General features: G+C 39.7%; 1 protein-coding gene across 1 annotated transcript in view; it reads right to left on the bottom strand.

The window, feature by feature from the left end:
* The window catches only part of KLHL29 (kelch like family member 29), a 373733-nt gene that overhangs the window by 39682 nt on the left and 311938 nt on the right, over positions 1-22113 (bottom strand). Inside the window, exons 8-9 of the mRNA XM_063125224.1 lie at positions 6127-6325; positions 1216-1398 (exon numbers count right to left, since the gene is read on the bottom strand). Coding sequence (XP_062981294.1) covers positions 1216-1398; positions 6127-6325 — 382 coding nt within the window. The remainder of the gene's footprint in view (positions 1-1215; positions 1399-6126; positions 6326-22113) is intronic.

Below are 22113 nucleotides of genomic sequence, written 5' to 3'. Positions count from 1 at the left end.
AAGTCATGCAACTGATCTTGTTCCTTCCTTCAGCCTTCTTCAGAGTGCCAGGTGGCATGAGACCTCTCCCGCTGATTTCAAGTAATTTCCCTCCTAACACTGCAGTCCGTATGACCGCCCACCCCCCACTTAAGGAGCCCTTCCCAACCCTCTGGAAATAGTCAGGGGTGGGTGTACAGAGGGCTACAACAGAAAAATTGGTTGTGTTGCCTTCTTGTCACACAACCATTGGATATGACCTATTATTTAGGGTGACCATATGAAAAGGAGGACGGGGCTCCTGTATCTTTAACAGTTGCAGAGAAAAGGGAATTTCAGCAGGTGTCATTGGTATATATGGAGAACCTGGTGAAATTCCCTCTTCACCACAACAGTTAAAGCTGCAGGAGCTATACTAGAGTGACCAGATTTAACAGAGGGCAGGGCACCTGCAGCTTTAACTGTTGTGATGAAGAGGAAATTTCACCAGGTTCCCCATATAGAAATTTGCAGAAATTTCCTTTTCAATACAACTGTTAAAGATACAGGAGCCCTGTCCTCCTTTTCATATGGTCACTTCTTCTTCTTCTTCTTCTTCTTCTTATTACTACTACTACTACTATTATTATTATTGACTATTCTTCTTTAGTTGTAGTAGGAAGGTATTAGAAATGTGTGAATCACACCAGCCCAGCCCTTACTTATATGTTGAATTGTAAAAGTATATTTCAAAGAAAAAAGTCAAGCACGATATTAACAAAGTGACATTTCCGTATTCTTCCAGTTTAAAGTCTGAAAGAAGGGTTTGTTCAGTTTCACTAGAACTAACAAGAGGGTTACAGTTCATTTTCAACAAGAGGTCTCAAAAATGAACAAGAGTGAACCTTCTTATAAGCAAATATGGTAAGTGCAGGTCAGGTATGCAGCAGCTCAGTCAAACTGACTAGAGATGCAGAAACCCATCATTTAGATCCAGCTCCATCCAATGTTTTACACTGTGTTGCAATTGCAAAGGAAGCTCTTCACGCACTTGATGGGGTGTCGAACCTATCCTTTACACGTTACAAGTGCCGAATGCACCGGGGAGGAAATCTGAGCTGAAGTGAAATGGAAAGTGATAAAAGGAAGTATCTCTTTCCCAGGCAAGCTGACATACATTTGTCCTGGTCTGACCTGTCCCACCAAACAGTTTTCAAATAGACAACACTTTTCCTTTCTCCAATCCTTGCTGTTCACCTGAGAGGTAGACATTGTCTCCAGCGCTCACCACACTGAAAAACTCCCGGTCGTAGAACGGCAAGCTGGCCAGTGGGTACCATTTGTTGCTTTGAGGGTTGAAGCACGTTACTGCTGTTAAGGCTCGTTGATTCATCCCGATCATCTGACGGCCTCCAACTAGGACTATTACTTCGGCCACACCTAGGTGCAAGGATGCATTTCTTAAAAATATCTCTCTCTCTCTCTCTCTCTCTCTCACACACACACACAACTTCATAATCCAAAACCCCCATTTAGCTTGTTACTTGCAAGGCTTCTTCTGTTAAATTTCATTATACATTTAATACATTTATATTCTTATTAAACTTTGAACAAGCTAGACAATGGAACATGTTAAAGCATGGTCAAATATATTTCTCTGTTCCTGCTTAAACAGTAGATAATGCATGGACCCTTTTCTAATTAAACCAGAATAATGAACATTGTGAGAACAAATGAGGAATAAGTTTGGAAGGGGAAGATAGGTCCTTTTCAGCATTCCTCTTTCCCTGACAGTTATGTCCTTTTTGTTTTTCAGAAATAGCTTACAGCTAACTTTAAAACAAAAACAGTCATATTACGCAAATATCCAATGACTCACATGCTTACATTCAAGGTTAACTATTCTAAAATTAATATTACATATATATTCTGCTTCTCACCATTCCTAATACAGATTTGAATAATTACTCCATACTTAAAGAACGAACAGTGCTTTCACAAATATATTTACTCAAATGTAAATCTCACTGTTTTCACCAGGGCTGTTTTCAACCCTATGCCTGTTTGGTGCATTCTCTTCCCCACCTTATTGTTTTATTATGATTTTATTAGAATGTAAGCCTATGCAGCAGGGTCCTGCTATTTACTGTTTTACTCTGTACAGCACCATGTACATTGATGGTGCTATATAAATAAATAAATAATAATAATAATAATAATAAGGGCTTACTCTGTAGCAAGTGTGTTTCAGATTGCGGCTTTATCCTGCATTCCTAAACCAATGTCCTAGGGAGTAAGCTCCACTGAACACAGAGGGACTTACTTCCAAGTAAACATTCACAGCACTGTACTCTAAAGAATGAATTGAGTTCAAATAGATGACTAAGCCATGCAAAATTATCAAGTGAACATCTTTAGAGGCCTATCCAGTGGAATTTTAGTATGCTTTTAGAATGTTTTTAGGATGTTTTTTTTACAGTGTATACTATGTTTTTAATCAGTATTTTATGTATTTTGTGCTTGCTGTTCTTCCCCACCTCGATCCAATCGGAGAGGAGGGTAAGAAATATTATTATTATTATTATTATTATTATTATTATTATTATTATTATTATTGTGACATAGCATGTGCATGTCTCTTCCCAAGCTCTGCTTCACAAAATTTGTCCTACCTACATTTTCTCTCAGAAACTGAAAAGGCAGCTACTCGTCTGCACTGCATTTTTATACTCCTTCTAAGAACATAAAGAGATCAGGAACATTTTCAAAAGCTGCAGTAATCACACGTCTGTTCACTCTAGCCCCTATGTATTTAATCTCTTGCAAAGTTTTTCTATTTTAAATATAAATGGTATCGACAAGTGACACATTGTACAATTTGAAGTAAAAGGTGTTGGCAATAAGATTATTGTTTTTTGGAAAATGGCAAAAAAACCAAACACCCCTCACTTGTGCCAGATCTAATGTGATTATAATAAATGACCTCAAGAGGGCATTGCACATACTGCAATATTTGCAAAGGATTTAAAGACCCTTTGTGAGTATATGAACAGTTCCACATAATTGGACTTCGACCTACAAGAATAATCACCCCCTTCCCCTTATTCCAGGAAAATTACTTTTTCCTAATCAACAAGCTTCTGAAAATGGTTTGCATTACACCTTCAATTGTATCTGCAAACATTAAATAGACACTTTTCTGAAATACTTTTGACCGATAAACCATTAGCCACCCTCAGCTAAAGAGTTAGAAAGTGGGTTGTTATTGAAAATCCTATGTGTTTCATCTTTCTGATACGTTCCCTGATTAGACAGTATCTCTGCAAACTGAAAAGGATGCAACTTGACATATAATTTTATATACTATGTGCATCAGTAGCAATCTCTTGTTTTTTATTATTTTGCTAGCTGGGATGAGGCAACTTCGAAAGGCATTCTGTATTCCTTCCACATATAAACCTACCTAAATTTGATATATGAATTCATGCTATCTTCCAATATAATAGGCGCACAGAAAAGTTTTAGGATTGCAAGAGTAAAAATTCTGACTTGTATATCTTCATAATCCCCAGACAGTAAGTTAAGGCCTGGTACCTGAAGCTATTCTCTACTGATTTATTTTCAGTATTTCTAGCCTGCCTTTTTTTAATATAAAAAATATATCCAAGGCAGTATATTTCACCCTTATAATTTTGCATAAGGGCAAAATTAAAATAGTCTATATAAATTATGATAAAAAGAGAAAAAGAATAGCAGCAGTCACAAACCTGTTTTAAAAACAATGTCTAAAAATGTCCACTGAAAAACTTAGGTCTCAGTGGCTTACCAAAAAGAGATACTCAAAACACATTTTACTGCCTGCCTGAGGCAAAGGATGCCCCCCACCCACCCCGAAAACTCCCTCCCTGTAATATTAGGTAGGCAACGACCGTTTTTCATTTCAGGCACTTGCTTAAAACATACCTGTTCACTTGCGCTTTCCATGTCATGTGACCCAGTTATGTCACGTGACCCAGGTATCAGTTTTATTTAGTATGCGATTATTTTATGTTAATTCTAGTTTTTTTTATTGTTACAGTTTGAATTTTGAAGCATTTTCATATTCAGTGGTATGTAAATTCATACAAATAAATAAATAATCAGTTACACGTACGGAAGTCAACCAACTAGCTGCTGAAACTTCGTTCAACGTTGCCAATGTAACAGCATCCTCCATCACACCAAAGGGCAGCAAGTTAACTTAAGGGGAGCAGAGCAGGCCAGGCTAGTCTTTCAACACCTCGTCACCCCTTGCTCCCCACTCTACTTGGCACCCACTCGCTGTCCACTCAGAACAAATGCTGCAGTACAACAGTGGCAGCACTAGTACACATCACATCAGAAGAGCAATGCATGTGTGATGTCTGGTGGCGTGTGTAACCTGGCCTGCTCTTTTCCTGTCCACTCAGGGCATAGCTAGATCAGCTGATATCCCGGGGATCACCCTGGGATCATCCCTGTGCATTCACATGATGTACAGGGCATCCCGGGAGCAGGGAGAGATTGTCCCTCCCTTGGCCCAGGATATCGCTCTACCCTTTCCCCTTGCTTTTTCCATGGTCTCGGGATGATCCTGAGACCGCGGAACATGTGGCCGGGCATCATGGGTTGTCCTGGCTCCTCGCAAGTAACCTCAGGAGCTCTCTGCCCATCGGGGGTTGGGGGGAGGGGTTGGGGGGTTTTTTAAGAAAAAAAAGCTTATGATTTTCGCACGAGCGCTTCTTGTTTTTTTTTTAAAAGAATCAGCCCCAATGTCAAGTGCCGTGTGTAGACCAGGGCGATGATCTCGCAATCACAAAATCGCGAGATCATCACCGTAAAAACTCCTCGTCTAGCCATGGCCTCAGATGGGCATTTTCCAACAGTGACACTTTTCCTACTTGTGACACTTTGGGGGAAGATGACAAGGTGAGACAAGATCAGACCAGTAGCCCAGTGGGCTGATGGTTCCAAAACATGGGAAGAGCCATGGAAAGGTCATGATTAATGAGGAAGGGGTGGGTGGCTGCAGCCCTCTAGCAACTGCTGCCACAGGTGGATTCCTCACTCTCCCTGAAAATAGGGGCTGGCCCTATAAAGGTTTTGGGTTGCAATTCTATGTACATTTATTAGAAGTCTCCCTAAATTTAACGGGGCTTACTTCTGAGTAAACATGCATAGGCTCAGGCTATATATTACATCTGTAGATTCAGGCACATTTTTTGTATTTACAGACTGCTCTACACCTAAAACATCCCTGAGTGGTGAACATCAATAACAATGTCAAAATATAAAAGAAAGATATATAAAATATAGGAATTATACAAATAAAACCATGGCTGGGCTTTCAATCAGGGGAAGCCTATTTAAATAATAATAATGTCTTGATTTATTTTTAAAATGGTTTAACATAACAAGGTTAGATATGGTAAAGATTATATTGTTTATTTATATTCAGTGGTATGTAAATTCATACAAATAAATAAATAAATAATCAGTTCCATGTACAGAAGTCAACCAACTAGCCGCTGAAACTTCATTCAACGTTGCCAATGTGACAGCATCCTCCATCACACCAAAGGGCAGCAAGTTAACTTAAGGGGAGCAGGGCATATTTTAAAATATTTAAATATTTAAATATTTAAAATATTTAAAATATAGGAATTATACTAATAAAACCATGGCTGGGCTTTCAGTCGGGAAATCCTATTTAAATCGTAATGTCTTGATTTATTTTTTTAAATGGTTTAACATAATATGTATACAAAGCTTTTACCTCCTGACTGTGCTGAGTTACTCTGAAAATATGGCCAGATTGGTGAAAGAAAACCAGGTGATGGGATCGTATAGCTCCTGATTTGTGGTGATGAATGCACTCTCTCTCTCTCTCTCTCTCTCTCTCTCTCTCTCTCTCTCAATACTTCTGCCACAGGGGGAACCAGCATCAGAACCTGAAGTAGAACTGCAGGGTACCTGATTGCCCAATCTGCTACTCCAATTGTATCTCGGAAGTGCCACTGAGAGAGCTAGAAGCCAGCCATTTAATCTTGCATTCATATGCAGATGGTAAACAGCCTGAACCATCCCATCAACAGCTGCAGAAAAATGATAGATCCCAGAGTTTCAGCTCTGAAGTGAGCTGTGCATTACCTGCTGATAGCCTGGGCCGGGTTCTTGGAGTCTGCATCTCTTGCCGGGCGTGCGGCAGCATGTGATAACGCTTCGCTTCATTCACTAGATCCCGGCAGGCCTCCGAAGACTTTATCAACTCCTCATTGTCAACAACGTTTAGCAGATAACTGGGATGGATGAAGGGTAGGCGGACCACTGCCAGCAACTCAGCAGCGTACTGCAAAAGAACACATGGCAACTGCTTTACACAACAGGGGATTCTTAGGGATTCTGTACTTCATTCGTCTCCTTTTCCCTACTTGGGACAATATTACGTTTAAACTGACCCTACGTTCAACTTCAATAACAAAATCTGAATATTTTCTGTTGCTAAACTCACCCTTCTCAAAAGAGAGTTACAGTTCTGATAAATATCTGTCTAAGCCCTTTTAGGTCTCAATGTGGAAAAAATAATCTTCAAAATATAGAAGCTGTTGTTCTACATTCGTGTACACAAATGTTTCAAACTAAAAACAGATGGTGTGAATTTATGCTGGATGTACACACCTTTCACATGCAAGACCTGTAATCTTTCCAGTTTCCTCAATTAACTTTGAAATTTAAGACTGTCTGCTTGGTTTTAAACAAATAGCTATTCTGGTAGCATTTAAATGTCACTTTTAAAATGTTTATAGATCATCTAAGGTAAATTGTTGAATAATGGCATTGGCTTTGATAAAGCCACAGGGTTTTGTTCATTGGCAAAATAAATAAGTTCTTCTAGGTTTTGCTAGAAGTCAAATTCCAAGAGCTAATAATCAAATGCAGACAGCATATCTCCATCCATCTGCATAAATAAAACAAACTTTATAGTGCAAAGGACATTTAAATAGCTGAAAACATCAGTCATCAGAAGAGGCTTAACAGAAAGAAAAAGCACAACAGAGAGAAAATTGCACGTTATAAGATGAAGAATTCATGCAATGATTTATTTTTGTAACTGTCCATTCTCCTAAATATCACAGACTGCCTCAGAGCAAAAAAAAAAAAAAAAAAAAAAAAAAACACATTTGGAGAATGTGCCGGTAGACAGAGGAGAGGCAGAAAGAGTGGAGGAAAGGTTATTAAGAATACTCAAAGATATCACTAGGACTATGCATTGATACACTGGAAATAGAAATGGTCTGTAATGATCACAACGTTGCAAAATGAATACCTGTGATCTTTAGGCAACTGTGAGCATTCATTATCATTCATAATTCCTTCCTTAGCTAACTGTTCACCCTTAGAGAGAGGCTGGATAAAGAATGAAGACAGCTAAGAGTAGAATAAGATGAAAGGCTTGCTAGGAGTGCACATTAATATGACATCTAATGTGCCAAAATGCATAATTCTAGTTTTCTAAATAGTATGAGTTGTCACCACCACCACCATCAATCAAATATTTTCAAAAATCATTTGGAATTCTTCCTTTTCGGGACATTAACCTCTCCATCTCCAGGCCTCCAACGATATGATCAAAAACTAAGCAAAATGCCTACTAATGTAACGGGCTCAGTCAGACAGAGAGAAAATAGATGGTTGTCTTTTAAAGAGCTCTTTCTTTTAATAAACTAGCAGAGATGGAAATACGAAGTGTTTTTTAAAGACTCCTCTTCAGTCTTTGGCAGCAAGTTAGTGTCTGTGCATCAATTAATTACATTAATTAAACTTAGATTTCAAGGTTTCAATGTAGCATCAACATTGGAACCTCTGAAATCTAAATGTAATTATTATCTTATCTGTCTAACTAATAAGGTAGGAATTGATCCACAGGAGAGAGGAGGCAAGGGAGAGAAATAAACAAGTATCCAGACCTTCACTTGGTGTTTTACCATAGCAGATGAAGCAACCAGCTAGCATTTAGGTTTTAAAAAATGCTCATCTCTTTGGTAGCAGGAAATACTGTAGCAAAGGGGGCAAAATGAAGTTCTACATACTAGCAGCAGTTCAAATAACGTTAATGTAGGGTGACCATATGACAGGAAAAACCCAGATTTGTCAGGATTTTTGGTAACAAATCCAGGAAGGGGGGGGAATTATGAAATCTGATGAAAAATCCAGATTTTTCCCATCCTCCCCAGCCAAAGGGCAGCTCTACTTTAAAGGGAATTAACAAAAATGCTTATATCTCCGTCGTTTTTAAAGATAAAGAGATGAAACGTGGCACAATGATAGCTCTTAAGTAAAGCTTTCACCATGCCAAGTTTGAAACAGATCCGTTCATCTGTTGATTTTTAGGACATGTTGGTGGGCACGTCTCCTTGGGGGCCAACCATGTTGTCCTCCTTTTTGGTTTCCAAAATATGGTTACCCTGCTCTTTCTGGCTTGGTGGAACAAAACCACTCCCTCTATGAACATTGTATAATGCCTATAAAGAAAGTTCTTCATGTCTTCTAATACTTAGGAAACAGGATGGTGATACTGGACACATGTTGTCTGGGATATGTTCTCGTAATAAATACTGCAGTAATGAAGCAAAAGCTCATCTACCTTACGTTAATTTAATTAGTGGGGGAAAGTCATTATATTTCCCTCTCTTTGTGGAAGCTTGCATTTCATTGTGAAAAACAATAATAGTTAGGAGAGGTTGCTCTCCCTCACCAGCAAAAAACATAACAAAACCAAAACAGAACACCAATGGCACTGTTTGAAGTTAATGGCACGATTTTCTCTGATATCCCCATGCCCCTGCCATTCTTTCTTACTGTGCCTGGAAAAGGATAGAGCCTTTTTATAAAATAGTTTGGTTATACTCTTTTTAGCAATATAGTTGAAGACAAATTTCATTTGCCTTTGCTGATTTAAGTACATTCAAGTGATCAAGGCATTCCATAGCTTATTGCTTTCCAATTCTGACTTGTAACGGTTTTCTAGCTTTGTTAGCTAGGATTGTATTAAATATCTTGTTAGCATTATTCTTTTTACTGAAGCCTCTTTACTGGTGTAAGTACAGTTCAGCATTTCAGCCTCTTTACCATCTGTCGCTACTTTCCCTTGCTTTTCTTCGTTCCTATTAGAGTTTAGTTTAATTTAAATTCCATTATTACCCCCCCCCCTATGATTTTTAGAAGAACTACCCGAAAGAGTATTGTGTAGAATTCCAACAGGGCTGAATTTTAAAAGAACTTCCATCCCCATCTCGATAAGTTCCAGTGTGGATGCATATTTTTGTACTTAAGAAATCAATGAATTTGAATATGTATTTCATTAGTTATTTATATTCAGGTGAAGACAGTGTATTTAGAAGCTGCAAATATTCAGAAGTCTGCTTGCTGTTCATTTTGGGTTGCAAGAGAAATAGGTCTCAACTCCTTAAAAATCCCAATATAATTCAGACAGGCCCTTGCTTCAAGCAATCAAGCCACACACTTCCAAGAAAAAAGTACCATTTTATGAGTACTGGCATATAAAGCTTCAACTAGTTAGTCAGCATAGCTCCATCTTAACTAAGGATTTATTTATTTTTTTAACTCATGGCATTGCTTTGAGATTTCAATCCAGCAAGAAGTTAAGCATTCTTAAATCTGTATGACTTTAATAGCAATAAATTGGACTATACCTCCAATGCATACCTTACTTTTTTTTTTTTTAAAAAAAAGCACTTTTAGATTAATCAAAGCATCATAATTTGCCAATGAATTCAGCAGTGGCAGCAAAAAAATTAAGGGCACATTTTCACCGTTAAAACAAGCCACACAAAGAGTGTGTGCTTTGTTTTAATGCAAAATTGAGCCCCCAGAAATTCAGCATCAGTGACTTGGAGGTGTAGGGGCTGCACAAAAATCTGCCTCGGTGCATCAGGCCCATGGGCTGCATTTTGCTCATCCTAGGTTTAGCCATTATTGATAGCAAAGCTGACTTTGCACTTTTGCTGAAGTGTTAGATGTTAGCTGGGAGTCTAAGCCTAAGGGTCAGTGACTGACTTTACTAGAGGGAAAATTCGAGTATGAGGTTGTAAGCCAAGCCTCTGTCCTTGAGTGCTGCTAGAGATTGGGGGGGGGGGGCTGGGCGGGGGGCGGGCAAAGAAAAGAAAAGAAAAGGGGGCTTCTCTTTTTACTTGCTTTCTTCCCTCCTCTCTTGTATGCCCCTGAGTTGTAAGCCGGGAAACCTGTTGACAACTTCCAAAGAGTATAAATTTTGGCCCAGGGATTAACAACTGCTGTTCTAGTCTATATAAACCATTGTTCTTATCCTGAACAACAACTGCACAATATCTTTATGTTTACTCCATTATACTGCATATGTATTTCTTGGGTTGTACTGAAAGACAAAATAAATCAAAACAAAAACAAACCCCTTCTTTTTAGGGTGTTTTTTTTTGGGTTCCCCCTCCCGTCTGAGGTACATGTTCTAAATCAGTGAGATAATTATGACAACATAAAGACAGGGACTCCACCCCAGTGCCCATCTAAAAGAAATCCCTCTGGCAGCTTAGTGCCCTAATGAGAAGCTCACTAGTTAGTTTCCATAGCATGTCTAAGTTATGCTGTGCTACTGAAATGTTAGATACTATCTGAAGGTCAATGGAGACTGGCTGCAGGAAAGAAAACGCTTTTTTTTTTTTTTTTGCAAAGCTTGGAAATGTCACAACCTACTCCAAACACTGGTTATCTAACTTGCTCAATCTTTTCTGCCCACGGTGGAGAAAGAGAGCTATGCATAAAAAACAGAGCTCAGTTAAGAACAGGCTGCGACTTTATTACAAGTAATCAGAAAGAGCTTTGTAAATGGCAAGGGCTGAGGCAATGGAGGGCTCCAGCCTGAGTGGGAAGGAAATGGCATGAGGCAAGGAGAGACATGAATCCAGAACTGCTGCTGCCTTTAATCATCAGTAGTGATAGATGATGTTTATCTTTTTGTGTGGATATGTTCAAGCTGTCCAACTCTCTAGAGCTGTTTTAAGAAGGGCTCCCTCTTCAAGTTTGATGTGTGTGTTGTCCTACTTCTCTGTCAATATCTGTCTCAACAAATGGGAGACGAATATCAAAGGGACATACATGGACATAAGAGACATCACACAGCTGTTCCTGGGTCTCTCTTCCTCAGATCCCAGCACAATCGTATCCCCACCTGAAGGCAACAGCAGCAGTGACTGTATATGTTTTCTTACTCTTTCCCTCGTTTATCCTTATTGGATTGGAGGTATTTTGGATTCCTATCTTGACTGTTTACTAGTCTTGTGACTTAAATAGGCATTACTGAACATTTGTAGGAATTAAACTTTAGCTAGATATGCATCATTCCAAGCTTCTCTTCATTGTCACATTTCAAAATTAAAACCTTCGCTTTCCAATTCCATCCCTGCCCAAAGGTGCTCTATTTAGATCCCGCTATTCTGCTTCCACTTAGGTTTAAAAAGAAAGCCTTTACTTTTTGCAGCATCAAATTTTCTATGGCTTAAATATTATACAGGAAAGCTATTAAGCTTTTGACACTTTTGGCAGTAATGCCCAGAAAGGTCAAACGTTTCCTGGTTGTCTTAAATATCATCGCTTTTTCTATAGTTAGTATTATTTCACACAAAATGACCTTTGTGTGCTTCTGGACTAAATAAACGTTAACTAGCAGTAAAAAAAAATGAAAAGCTAAATTGTGTTAAACTGTATATATTTTCAGTCGTGACATCAATTGTTTCTGCATAATATTGGTAGGCAGTTGACAAAAAGTAAACTACGTTAGGAATAAAAAGATGATGAATATTCCATTCATTTAAAAGATTTCTCTGTCCATTCATGTAAACTGAAATTTAAAAACATTACAGTTTTACAAGATGGATTTTTTTTAAAAAACACAATGATCTGAAACAGCAATCTTAGCATAAACTGAAGTGGTGTTTAGCTTATTCAAGTGGGTCTGTAGCCAATAATGGCACTAATGACACAGCAACAGAAGAAAAATTAAGACTATTTGGAAATAATAATAATAAGATGATGATGATGATTAGGGCAGTGCCACCCTTTGGGCAACAAAGGCCTTAGTTAGACGGGGGCAGGATCTACACTACTGCTTATAATAGTTTATAATGGTTATGACAACTGTTCAGGCCCAGGACACATTACATATACAGTTTTCATACCGTTTTAAAAGTGTTATATCCTGCTTGGTGTAGATCGGCCCAGGGCGAAATCCCAGGGCAATCCCCGGGATCATCCCTGTGCATTCACATGACACACAGGGGATCCCGGGATCAGGGAGGGATGATCCCTCCCTTGCCCTGGGATCTCACCCTACCCTTTGAGAGCGTTTTTTCCGTGGTCCCAGGCTGAGCCTGAGACCGTGGAATGTGTGGCCAGGCGTTGCGGTTTGTCGCGGTTCCTCGCAAGGAGCCAGGTCCCGTGCACGGGGTGTAGAGCTCCTCAGGAGCACTGCGCCCATTGGAGGTGGGGTTGGGGGAGTGGGGGAAATACTTTAAAAAACCCACACCTTACCTTTTGCGCACGAGCGCTAGTGTGCATCTTCCACTTTAAGAAAAAAACCAAAATGGCGGGTGTGATGCCTCTTCCTCTGAGGTCGTCACACGCCGCATGTAAACAGAGGGGGGAATCTCGTGAGACATTGTGAGATCTTCACCCCTCCGTCACGCAACAACAGGTAGGTCTAGCTAAGGCCAAAGACTGCTTACTGCATATACACGGATAATTACTCAAGGTCGCAGGACTCAAGAACAAAGCAGGTCTTGAAGTGCTGACTTGGAAAATATGGAGCAGGGAGTTAAGTCTTCCATACAGTAGTTCAGGGTGGTTCAAATGCTGAATTACCCCCCCCCCCATATGATTTTACATACTATTCTACAATAATTTTATGAGTATGTTTTAGGGAGTGTTAAACTGTTTTGTGTGAGCTGCTGAAGCTCTCCCTCACACACTTTGAGTATTCCTACAGAAGACTTACCACTAAACATTGGTAATTTACCCTTACCACTAAAGCATTGCTTCTCAAAAGCCTATTTTGATAAGCCACTGTGCTCTATTGACTGGTATGGGATATGGGTGTACCGGCTGCACTTGCAACCGCATCTGGAGACCAGCCTGAAAACATCTGTATGTAATACTTATTATAGTAATTCCTAGAGGAGCTTTTTTTGTCATTCCATGAATACAACTGGGATAAAGTTTAAGAGACTCAAAATACATAGGCAGGGCTGATTAACATGGATCCCAACCATGGAACTGGCATTTCACCAGGTGGGGAGTGCCCAAGTCATCAAAAAGAGCCGTGGGATTGGACCTGACATATACGGTTGGGTCATTTATATGTTATCTCAACTGTGTGGAAACAGTTCACAGAAAAGCAGTGCCATACAGCTAGGGGGACCTTGAAAAAAGCACTACAACCTGGCCATTTCAAAGGACCTTAAAACTATTTAGAGTTATATAGGGCAGTTGGGAATGTGGGCATAAAATGTACTCATATATAATATTATTCATCTACAGGTAATTTATATAATAAAGTGTGTCTCCAGTAATATATAATGATTGCAGGAGTGGAAAATACTGAACAGATTATAAAAGAAGAGGAATAAAGGAAATCTGTTCAAGGAACATAAACAAAGACAGAGTTTAAAATCTCCTCACTTACTGAATTCATCAAATAATATTGCTAAGGACTGGAAAAGATTTAGACAGGAATTAGCTGTTTATAATAGCAAGCCACGCTAATGACATGTCAGATATACAAAAAAGTACCAATGTTCTTAAACCCTGCTAGGACAGAAGCCACCCATGTTTTAATTAATCTAAACACCGGGTTGGGGGGAGATTAAGTATTAAGCAGTAGTTACTATATTTGAAACATTCTCTGTGCAGATAGTCTCTACACATGCAAATTTGTGAAGTGGTGTTAGTGCTCAGGGATATGCCTGCTGGTCTCTCACTGCCACACTCAACCTTCATGAGTTGGGAGGTCCCATCACCACTATGGGCAGCAAGAATTTCACTCAAATGCTTGCTCAACCCAATGTGTGCCGACTTGGTACATGTAATCTAGAAAATGGAGGCTTAAGTGTTTAAGGCCACAATCCTATGTATGTTTAGACGGAGAAAAGGCCTACAACTGCCAGCATGCTCCAGCCAACCATGCTATCTAAACATTCTGTTTAAACAAATGCTGCACCTTAACTAACTTTTGTAAGCCACCCAGGGAGCTTCGGCTATGGGGCGGTATATAAATGGAATAAACAAACAAACAAATACATGTCCCTTAAACAGGATGCTTCTTGGGAATCAGGACCATTTGCAAAGGTTGCAACAGGTCAATATTTTGTGCCTAGTGTTCAATCAGAACATTTTGTTTGCTTTTGAAGCCCTGGAAATAATACGACTTCCTGAATCTAGAGGGTGCTTCATGCATATTTTCTGTCACCTCAAATTTTATATTATTACAAGCCGTATGTGTGGAACGACAGCAAATCTGTAGCATTTTGTGTCATGGAATTTTGGTAGCGGTTATGCTAGCAGTTTGTGTACATTAGCACCCAACATGGAGATTTAAAATAATAATAAAAAAACACATTTGAAAGCAGTGAAGAGTGAGTGGGGGAGGTAAAATTAAAGAGCAAGCTTTATGGAAACTACCATAACAGAATCAAGGCTCCAATAACTCCAAAATTGTGAGCAATGGAAGAGAGGAGAAACAGGACAAGACACAACTTTTTAACAAAAGGAACAACTAAACAGTATCATTTTTCATCACAGGATAGGACAATGCAAGCCAATGTAATATGACAATAAAACACTGACTAGTTGAAGGTTCTTTAAACTAGGGTGACCATATGAAAAGGAGGACAGGGCTCCTGTATCTTTAACAGTAATGTAGGAAAGGGAATTTCAGCAGGTGTCAATTGAAGGGGGTGAAATTCCCTCTTCATCACAACAGTTAAAGCTACTCTAGCTATAGTAGAGTGGCTAGATACAAAATAGGGCAGGACTTCTGCAGCTTTAACTGTTGTGATGAAGAGGGAATTTCACCCTCTTCAATTGACACCTGCTGAAATTCCCTTTTCTACATTACTGTTAAAGATACAGGAGCCCCGTCCTCCTTTTCATATGGTCACCCTACTTTAAACTAATTGTCATGTTTCATTCCAATATCAGTTTCACTTCAGTTTTAACCATGTGATACTCCCACTCTCCCTAACATAATGTGATTGTCTTGTTCATCTGTTGTTTTACCAAGCCATGCATGTTCAGTTTTTGGAATACCCCCCCCCCCCCACACACACACAAAATCAGCTCCTCGTATCCTCTAATCAATTACTTTGCTGTTCTGTAATACATCTCTGGTTTCTCTTCTCAGGTGCCATTAAGCTACTGTTTAGACAGAGAGTTTTATAGGATGTTTATTAATATTTTTTATAGGCAACCATTCCATTTTATGGACATTTTGACTTTCCACAGTATTTTAAAAAGACCAACATGATTGTGTATGTAAATGAGACAGGCAAGGGCAATTTTAGCATGGCAGTTTTGAATTTATGTATTTTTAGAAATACTGCCCTATTTTTAAAAAGCAGGCAAAGGACTGGCAAGATAAACTCTTGCCATTTGGTCCTATTTAGCAATCTTGCAGTTGTAGTCTGAACTAACTGAAGTTCCTGCACCATGTACAAAGGCAGACCCACATTCAACACATTACAGTAGTCCAAACAGAGTCTATATGGGCATTGATAACTGGAGCCAGGCTATCCATGCCTAGGCAGGTTGTAGTTGGCACACCAGCCTCAGCTGGTGAAAGGCGCTCCACGCTGGGAGGCAAGCTGCACCTGTGTCTTCAGTGACAGATAGGAGAACCCCAAACTATGTACCTGATCCTTTAGGAGTGTAACCACCAGCGGAACAAGCTGAACACTCACCTGAGCAGATGAACCAGATGCATTACTCTTTATGTGAAGATCTGTATGTTCAGTGTATTATACAAATCTTTAATTCACCCAACATAGCTCCAATGATGGCAAACCACTCAGGAACAGGTAAAGGATCTCACCTATAATTTAACATTTCTTTCCATTAGTCATTTTTCTGTTATTTGGGGCTCATGCCTCCATAGCAGAGAAAATGCTGTGTGCTATGACGACCCAGGTTCGATTCCTATTGTACTTTTCAGTAAAGGGATCTCACATAGCAGAATTGGGAAAGCCCTCTGCCAACGATTAAGAGGATAAGGCATACCGCCAGCTGGAGATTACAATACATGGCAAGAAGGATTATTGATCATTTTCAATACTTTATATTCAATTCTATCTGTCTGTTACTGAAAGCAAGGAGCATTAAAATCCACAAAAGTATGGATTCCCTCAACATTGATGCCAAAGGGTGCAACTACACTGTACCTCAGCATATACGTGTCTCCAACCATGTACAGTATTCACTGAGGCAATGTGAATAGGGAAATGTGAATCCTTTCTCCCAGGTCATTCTTCTTCTTGCTAAGCAGGGATTAATTTTGGTCTTGGAATCTAACTGAAAAATGAATTGAAAACAGGTGAAGGACATCTGCAGTGAAGAATTGTTGGTTGGTCAAGCATCTGATTCCATTCACTGATTCTCCCCTAGAAATCTCCCCTACCCCAACTAATGTTACAAGGCAAACATAGGATTCGGACCCTTGAGGACTGTAATGTGTAGCTCTACCCTAATCATCTTGACATCATTATGATGCACATTTCCATGTCCCATCAGCAGCAGATTGTGATGTAGAGTGTAGTGGGAATACATCCATGATGTCAGAATATGGAGGTAGAATTAGTTGTTAAGATAGGGAAGAGAGGAAGCAGGCTGCCAGTGTGGGTGGCAAGCTTCTGTGTAGTTCTACCCTGAGAAATACTACTTTGTCCCTTTTTCGGTTTTCAATTTGTGATCTCAGAAAACGTGGTATAATTTGATGCAAAGCTTCACTCCATAGCATATTCTACACAACTAATCCATGCTGTTTTTCAAATGATAACACCTCTATACATAAATTATCACCCCATCTTCTCACCACTTCAATAAGCTTATCAAGGGGAAATCTCTCAGTATAAACATGTCCAACTTAAACAAAAACAAGAAACACCATTTCTCTGGAAGGTACAGGCTCTCCGTTGCTTGTCAAATAATAAAAGGAAATGCCTCTAGCCAATACTCTGTTTTTGTTGCCACATGACTCTGCTTAATTATCCAGGAACAAAGCATCCAAACCTGGCTGCTTTCTCTAAACTTTTATTTTTTAGAATAAAACTGAATAATCGGGGGTGCTCAGATTACTCCAGAAATGTTATTACATGCAGTTGGTATTCAGTTCCAAAGCACCAGGATATAGTTATTTACAAAGCATTAGCTTAATAAATATTGAGTTCTTATTTATTCTTCTGCAAGAAGATTGAATGACCTTTGAAAACAAAAGCAGCATTTTCTCTTCCAAGCAGGACTCAGCTGCTGTGCTATATAATACATTATGTCTCTCTTAAAATAGCTCAACACAACTCATGTAAACAGGATTCTTTTTTAAAGTATAGACATCAACACAGAATCCATGGGTCAAAACAAGTCAACACGGATTCCACTATGGCTATGCATACATCTTGGCAGATTGACATGTGAAGGCTATCTCCATGTAAGCATCATTCAGTTGCATTTCTCCTTTCAGCAATCCCTTACTGCAAAATCTTCTCTGCTGATAATCCTCTATACATTCACCATACCCACAACTGCAATGCTTTGCAGAGAGTTGGCCAAGTTTGGTCAATCTCAACATTAACAGTGACCTGGAACACATCCAGCACCTTCTGGTGGCTTCACACAGTAGGTTGGTAACAGTGGACAAGCAGTTATTAAGTAAAGTTTGTCTATCATTATTGATCTTCTCACTGAGGAACTCTTGGGTCTCCCAGAACACAGTTTGGGAACCACCAGTGTACAACTATCAGGTGATTTTTCTCCACACCACTGCAAAGCCTATTCCAGCAGGCCTATCCAGTGGAATTTTAGGATGTTTTAATAATGTATACTATGTTTTAAATTGAGTATTATGTATTTTATACTTATTGTTGTTCCTTGCCTTGATCCAAACGGAGAGGCGGATAAGAAATATATTATTATTATTATTATTATTATTATTATTATTATTATTATTATTATTAGTATCATAAGTTGCTGTACACTAAAATCTTGCCACAGATAACCAACTGCCACTTGGGGTGATTTAAAGCAAGTGTAGCAGGAACAATAACTAGTTTACCCATGCTGTGCAGTTGGACCTAAACAGGTTTTTGTGGCATTTGTCTCATATTTCCTAAAGCATAGGATCAACGCCAGTCAACAGTATAGTATTTGATATGTTTTTTGTCTGCATGATTTGACATATAAGGCAAAAGTGGTGGGCTTCCTGCGCGGGGTCGGGGGCCACCTGCGCATGGGCACCTTGCTGAGCCGGCAGAGCTGCAAGGCCCGCATCAGCAGCCCCGAAGGCATGGGCCTGGCCGAGTTCCTGTACCCGGCCCTGCAGGCGTACGACTTCCTGCACTTGCGCCGCCACCACGGCTGCCTCATCCAGCTGGGCGGAGTAATTAGTGTTTCCAAAAGCATTGGAAACGCTAATTACCATCCAGAATTTTTCACAGTTTCTGCCTCAGATATGCTCTTCCCAATGTTGCCCAACGCCTGTGAGTTTGCAGGAGCTTTGTCCATCGACTTGCAAGGCTGGTGCAGAGCTTGCTTACCTTGGTTGTTTTATTTTGCAATTATGCATTTATTCTACAGAAGAAAAATTGGTATTTACTTCCGGGGCTTCAACTCTTTTCGGTTGGAATTTTATGTAAAGAGCAAACAACAAAACTGTGATAGCATAAGCTTATGTTATAAGCTTAAAACTGTGCATCAAAGAAACCAAGCTGAATAATCCTGTCTATGGAACTGAATAGAACTGATGTACACATTTATAGTAGCAGCAGCAGTGACCAATTCATAGTCCTCCAGATGTAGCTGGATTAAAACTCCCATCATCCACACTGACTGGGCTGATGGGAGTTGGAAACCACTGGCAGCCCAGAAGTTGCTTATCACTACAGTAGAACGAATTTTACCAGAGATTTTCATGGTATAGACAGAAAAGGCGAGTCTTATTCTGCATAGTACTGAGCTCTGTCTGAGGAGTGTGGAATGCGAAGTTCAAAAGGAGTAGAAAAATCATCTGACAAATATCAGTGCTATAATATGAACCATCTTTCCTGCCCATAAGGAAGTGCCATTCTCACTCACACACACACACACACACACACTTACACTTCAAGGCAGTTGAGCCTAACTTTATACACCCCCCATCAACAATTTCTTCCTGAGTTTTGGAACCAAAAGATGCCATTACGAAATTTTAAAGGCAGGGTTTTCATAGAAGCATTCAGAAAAGGAATAGCTTCTATGTTTAGAAAATAAGCATCTGGAAGCTTATTATAAACCAGCAGGATATAGGTGAATGGGGAAGTCACAGCAGTCACCCTTGAAAGCTGATCTCCCTGTAGCACATGAAAGCAACCAGCTACCCATATTTTAACAGCAATTTAACTGCAAAACACTGTTTTCCACAGAAACCTATAAAAAAATTAAAAGCTTCTCTAAAGAGAAAAAAGAAAAGTATGAAACAAGTCACACATGGGCAAAACAAATAAAGATGCCACCGTACACTAAAAAGGCACTTCAGGAGGAGAGAACGGAGATCAATGTTGAAAAAGAGTCACTACAGCATGAAAGCAAGAGTAGGAAACGCAACAGTAGCAATGACAAAGAAAGTGGGTGAAAGAATGAAAAACATCTCTGAACACTTAAATTTATGAAATCACCACAGCAGGAAGCTGTAGGAATTCTGCAGTCTTGAAAATTTAACACCGCCTGTCCAATGGCTCTCAGACTCCATGGACTCTTATGCAAAAAAGATTTTTTTTCTGTAAGAGTCCTTGGTGCTACAAGGTAGCTCAGTTCTCATGCTAAACTAACTGCCCAGAGCTTCTTATAAATCACAATCCTTGGTTTCCCCAAGCTGAGCTTAGGGGAAATTAAAAGTAAAGACTGTCAGAAGTCATCCTCCCAGAGCACGCACACTATCATCAATTCTCCTCCTTCGACATGGTTGGGAGAATGGCTTTGGCAGCGTTTACTTTCAGTTTCCCCTAAGCTCAGTTTGTCACTGTGTGCAAAGCAGGGATCGTGGTTTACTCTGGTCATTTTTAAAACAAGCCAACTTCAAGCTATGAATTATGGATTTTTAAAATGACTGAAGTTGGCTATAAACCACAATCCGTGGTTCACATGCCATGACAAGCTGAGATACAGTGAAAGTTGAAGTAAACTCTGCACAAATCCTCCCGGCCATATGTGAGGAGAGTGGAGGACGAAGACTCTGAAGCTTGCTTGGCCTTATCACAACTTGTGCGCATCATGCTAAACCATGGTTTAGCGCAATATGACAAAATCATACACAGCCATGTCATTCTTAAGCTTCCATTCAGGGCTGGCCTTATGGGCAAGCAGGCTGGGTGCTCATACTGGGTACTGAGCTCATACTGGGCACTGTCAACCATATATATTATTTCTATTAAATTCAGTTAATAGAAATATTAACTCAGTGGCACGGAAACTTCAAAAATGTGTATATTTTCCGGTGCTGCTATAATATGGGAAAAGCTGAAGCTCAGCGGCACAGAACAGGTTTTGCACATTAAAGGTCCCAGGTTCAACCTTTGGCATCTCCAGGTCTGACCGGGAAAGACTCCTGTCTGAAACTCTGGAGAGCAGCTGCCAGTCAATATAATTGACCGTAATGAGCTCAATGGACCAATAGCAATGGTTTGACTTGGTAAAAAGACAGCATCTATGATGCTTCAGCAGTCCCAGGTGATGTGGGAAGAGTCCAGGTCTTGACTCCTTCCTATGCTAGCATAGTCTCAGCTCCCAGATGAGCAAAGAAGAGTTGTTTTGCTGTGTTTCTCCCACATGATTTGAGTTTCCAATGTTATTGGAGTGGAACATGACAGACATGTTAGATTATGCATATGTAAATATTTTACAGGGTTAGGACCTAGAAGAAAAAAGATCTGTTCAGACAACCAGGAATTGATAAGAGATTCTTTTTTGTCCTTGAAATAGCACCATTACTGAAACTCCTGCTTGTGAATTAGCAGGCAGAACAAAAGGCTGAGATCAAAAGAGAGGAAGAGAAAAAGGATGTTTTACTCAGATACCCAACATATGCTCTAAAAATGTTTAATGGAAGATATAATGCAGTTATATTATGATGATATTATCAGGGATTAAAACCCTGATCATCCCCAGGTCTGAGATGGTAACTGCATTATTAAAAACATTTTATAAATCTCATGGCACCTTAAACACAAATATTCTGGGGATTGTGGGATTTCGAATAATGGTTCATTTGGACTGTGCCAACTCAAGGGTTGTTCAAACAATGGCAGTTCTAAAACTTCTGTCAACTTCATACCAGCTTCACTCAACAAGCTGAACATGTGAAGTGAAGGCAGAGGGAAAATAGGGAAAGAGGTGGGAAAGAATAATGGGCAGGGCTTGATCAACAACCATGGAGCCAAGAGAAGATGCCTGTGCACCTGAAGGCAACTCAGGATGCTTGTGTGGTTGTTTAACGACTCTTCAGATAATTCTTCCTTACTTCCCATCCCCTCTTCTGGGTTTCGTCTTAATGCACTGAGCTGACACCAAGCCAAGGGATTACTACCCACTAGTCCTCCATGAGTATCTGAGGAGAAATTTTGTCTCTGGGTATAACAGATTAACACCTGGAGAGTTCGTTGCTCCTCCAAGTACCTGTTGACCAATGTAGCTGCTGAGGTTTTAGCCCATCTGAAGTCTCTCTCTCTAACCACCCCTCCCAGTAGTTATCCTAGATTCCCTGCTACATCTGAATCCCACTAAGGTACTTTCCTAAATAAATCAGCCACCTGTCTCCTCCTCTTCCTTTCAGAGCATTGCACATAATATTTA

The sequence above is a fragment of the Elgaria multicarinata genome, chromosome 4 (assembly GCF_023053635.1).
Source record: "Elgaria multicarinata webbii isolate HBS135686 ecotype San Diego chromosome 4, rElgMul1.1.pri, whole genome shotgun sequence".
Taxonomy (NCBI): domain Eukaryota; kingdom Metazoa; phylum Chordata; class Lepidosauria; order Squamata; family Anguidae; genus Elgaria; species Elgaria multicarinata.
This window is presented reverse-complemented; position numbering and strand designations above follow the sequence as displayed.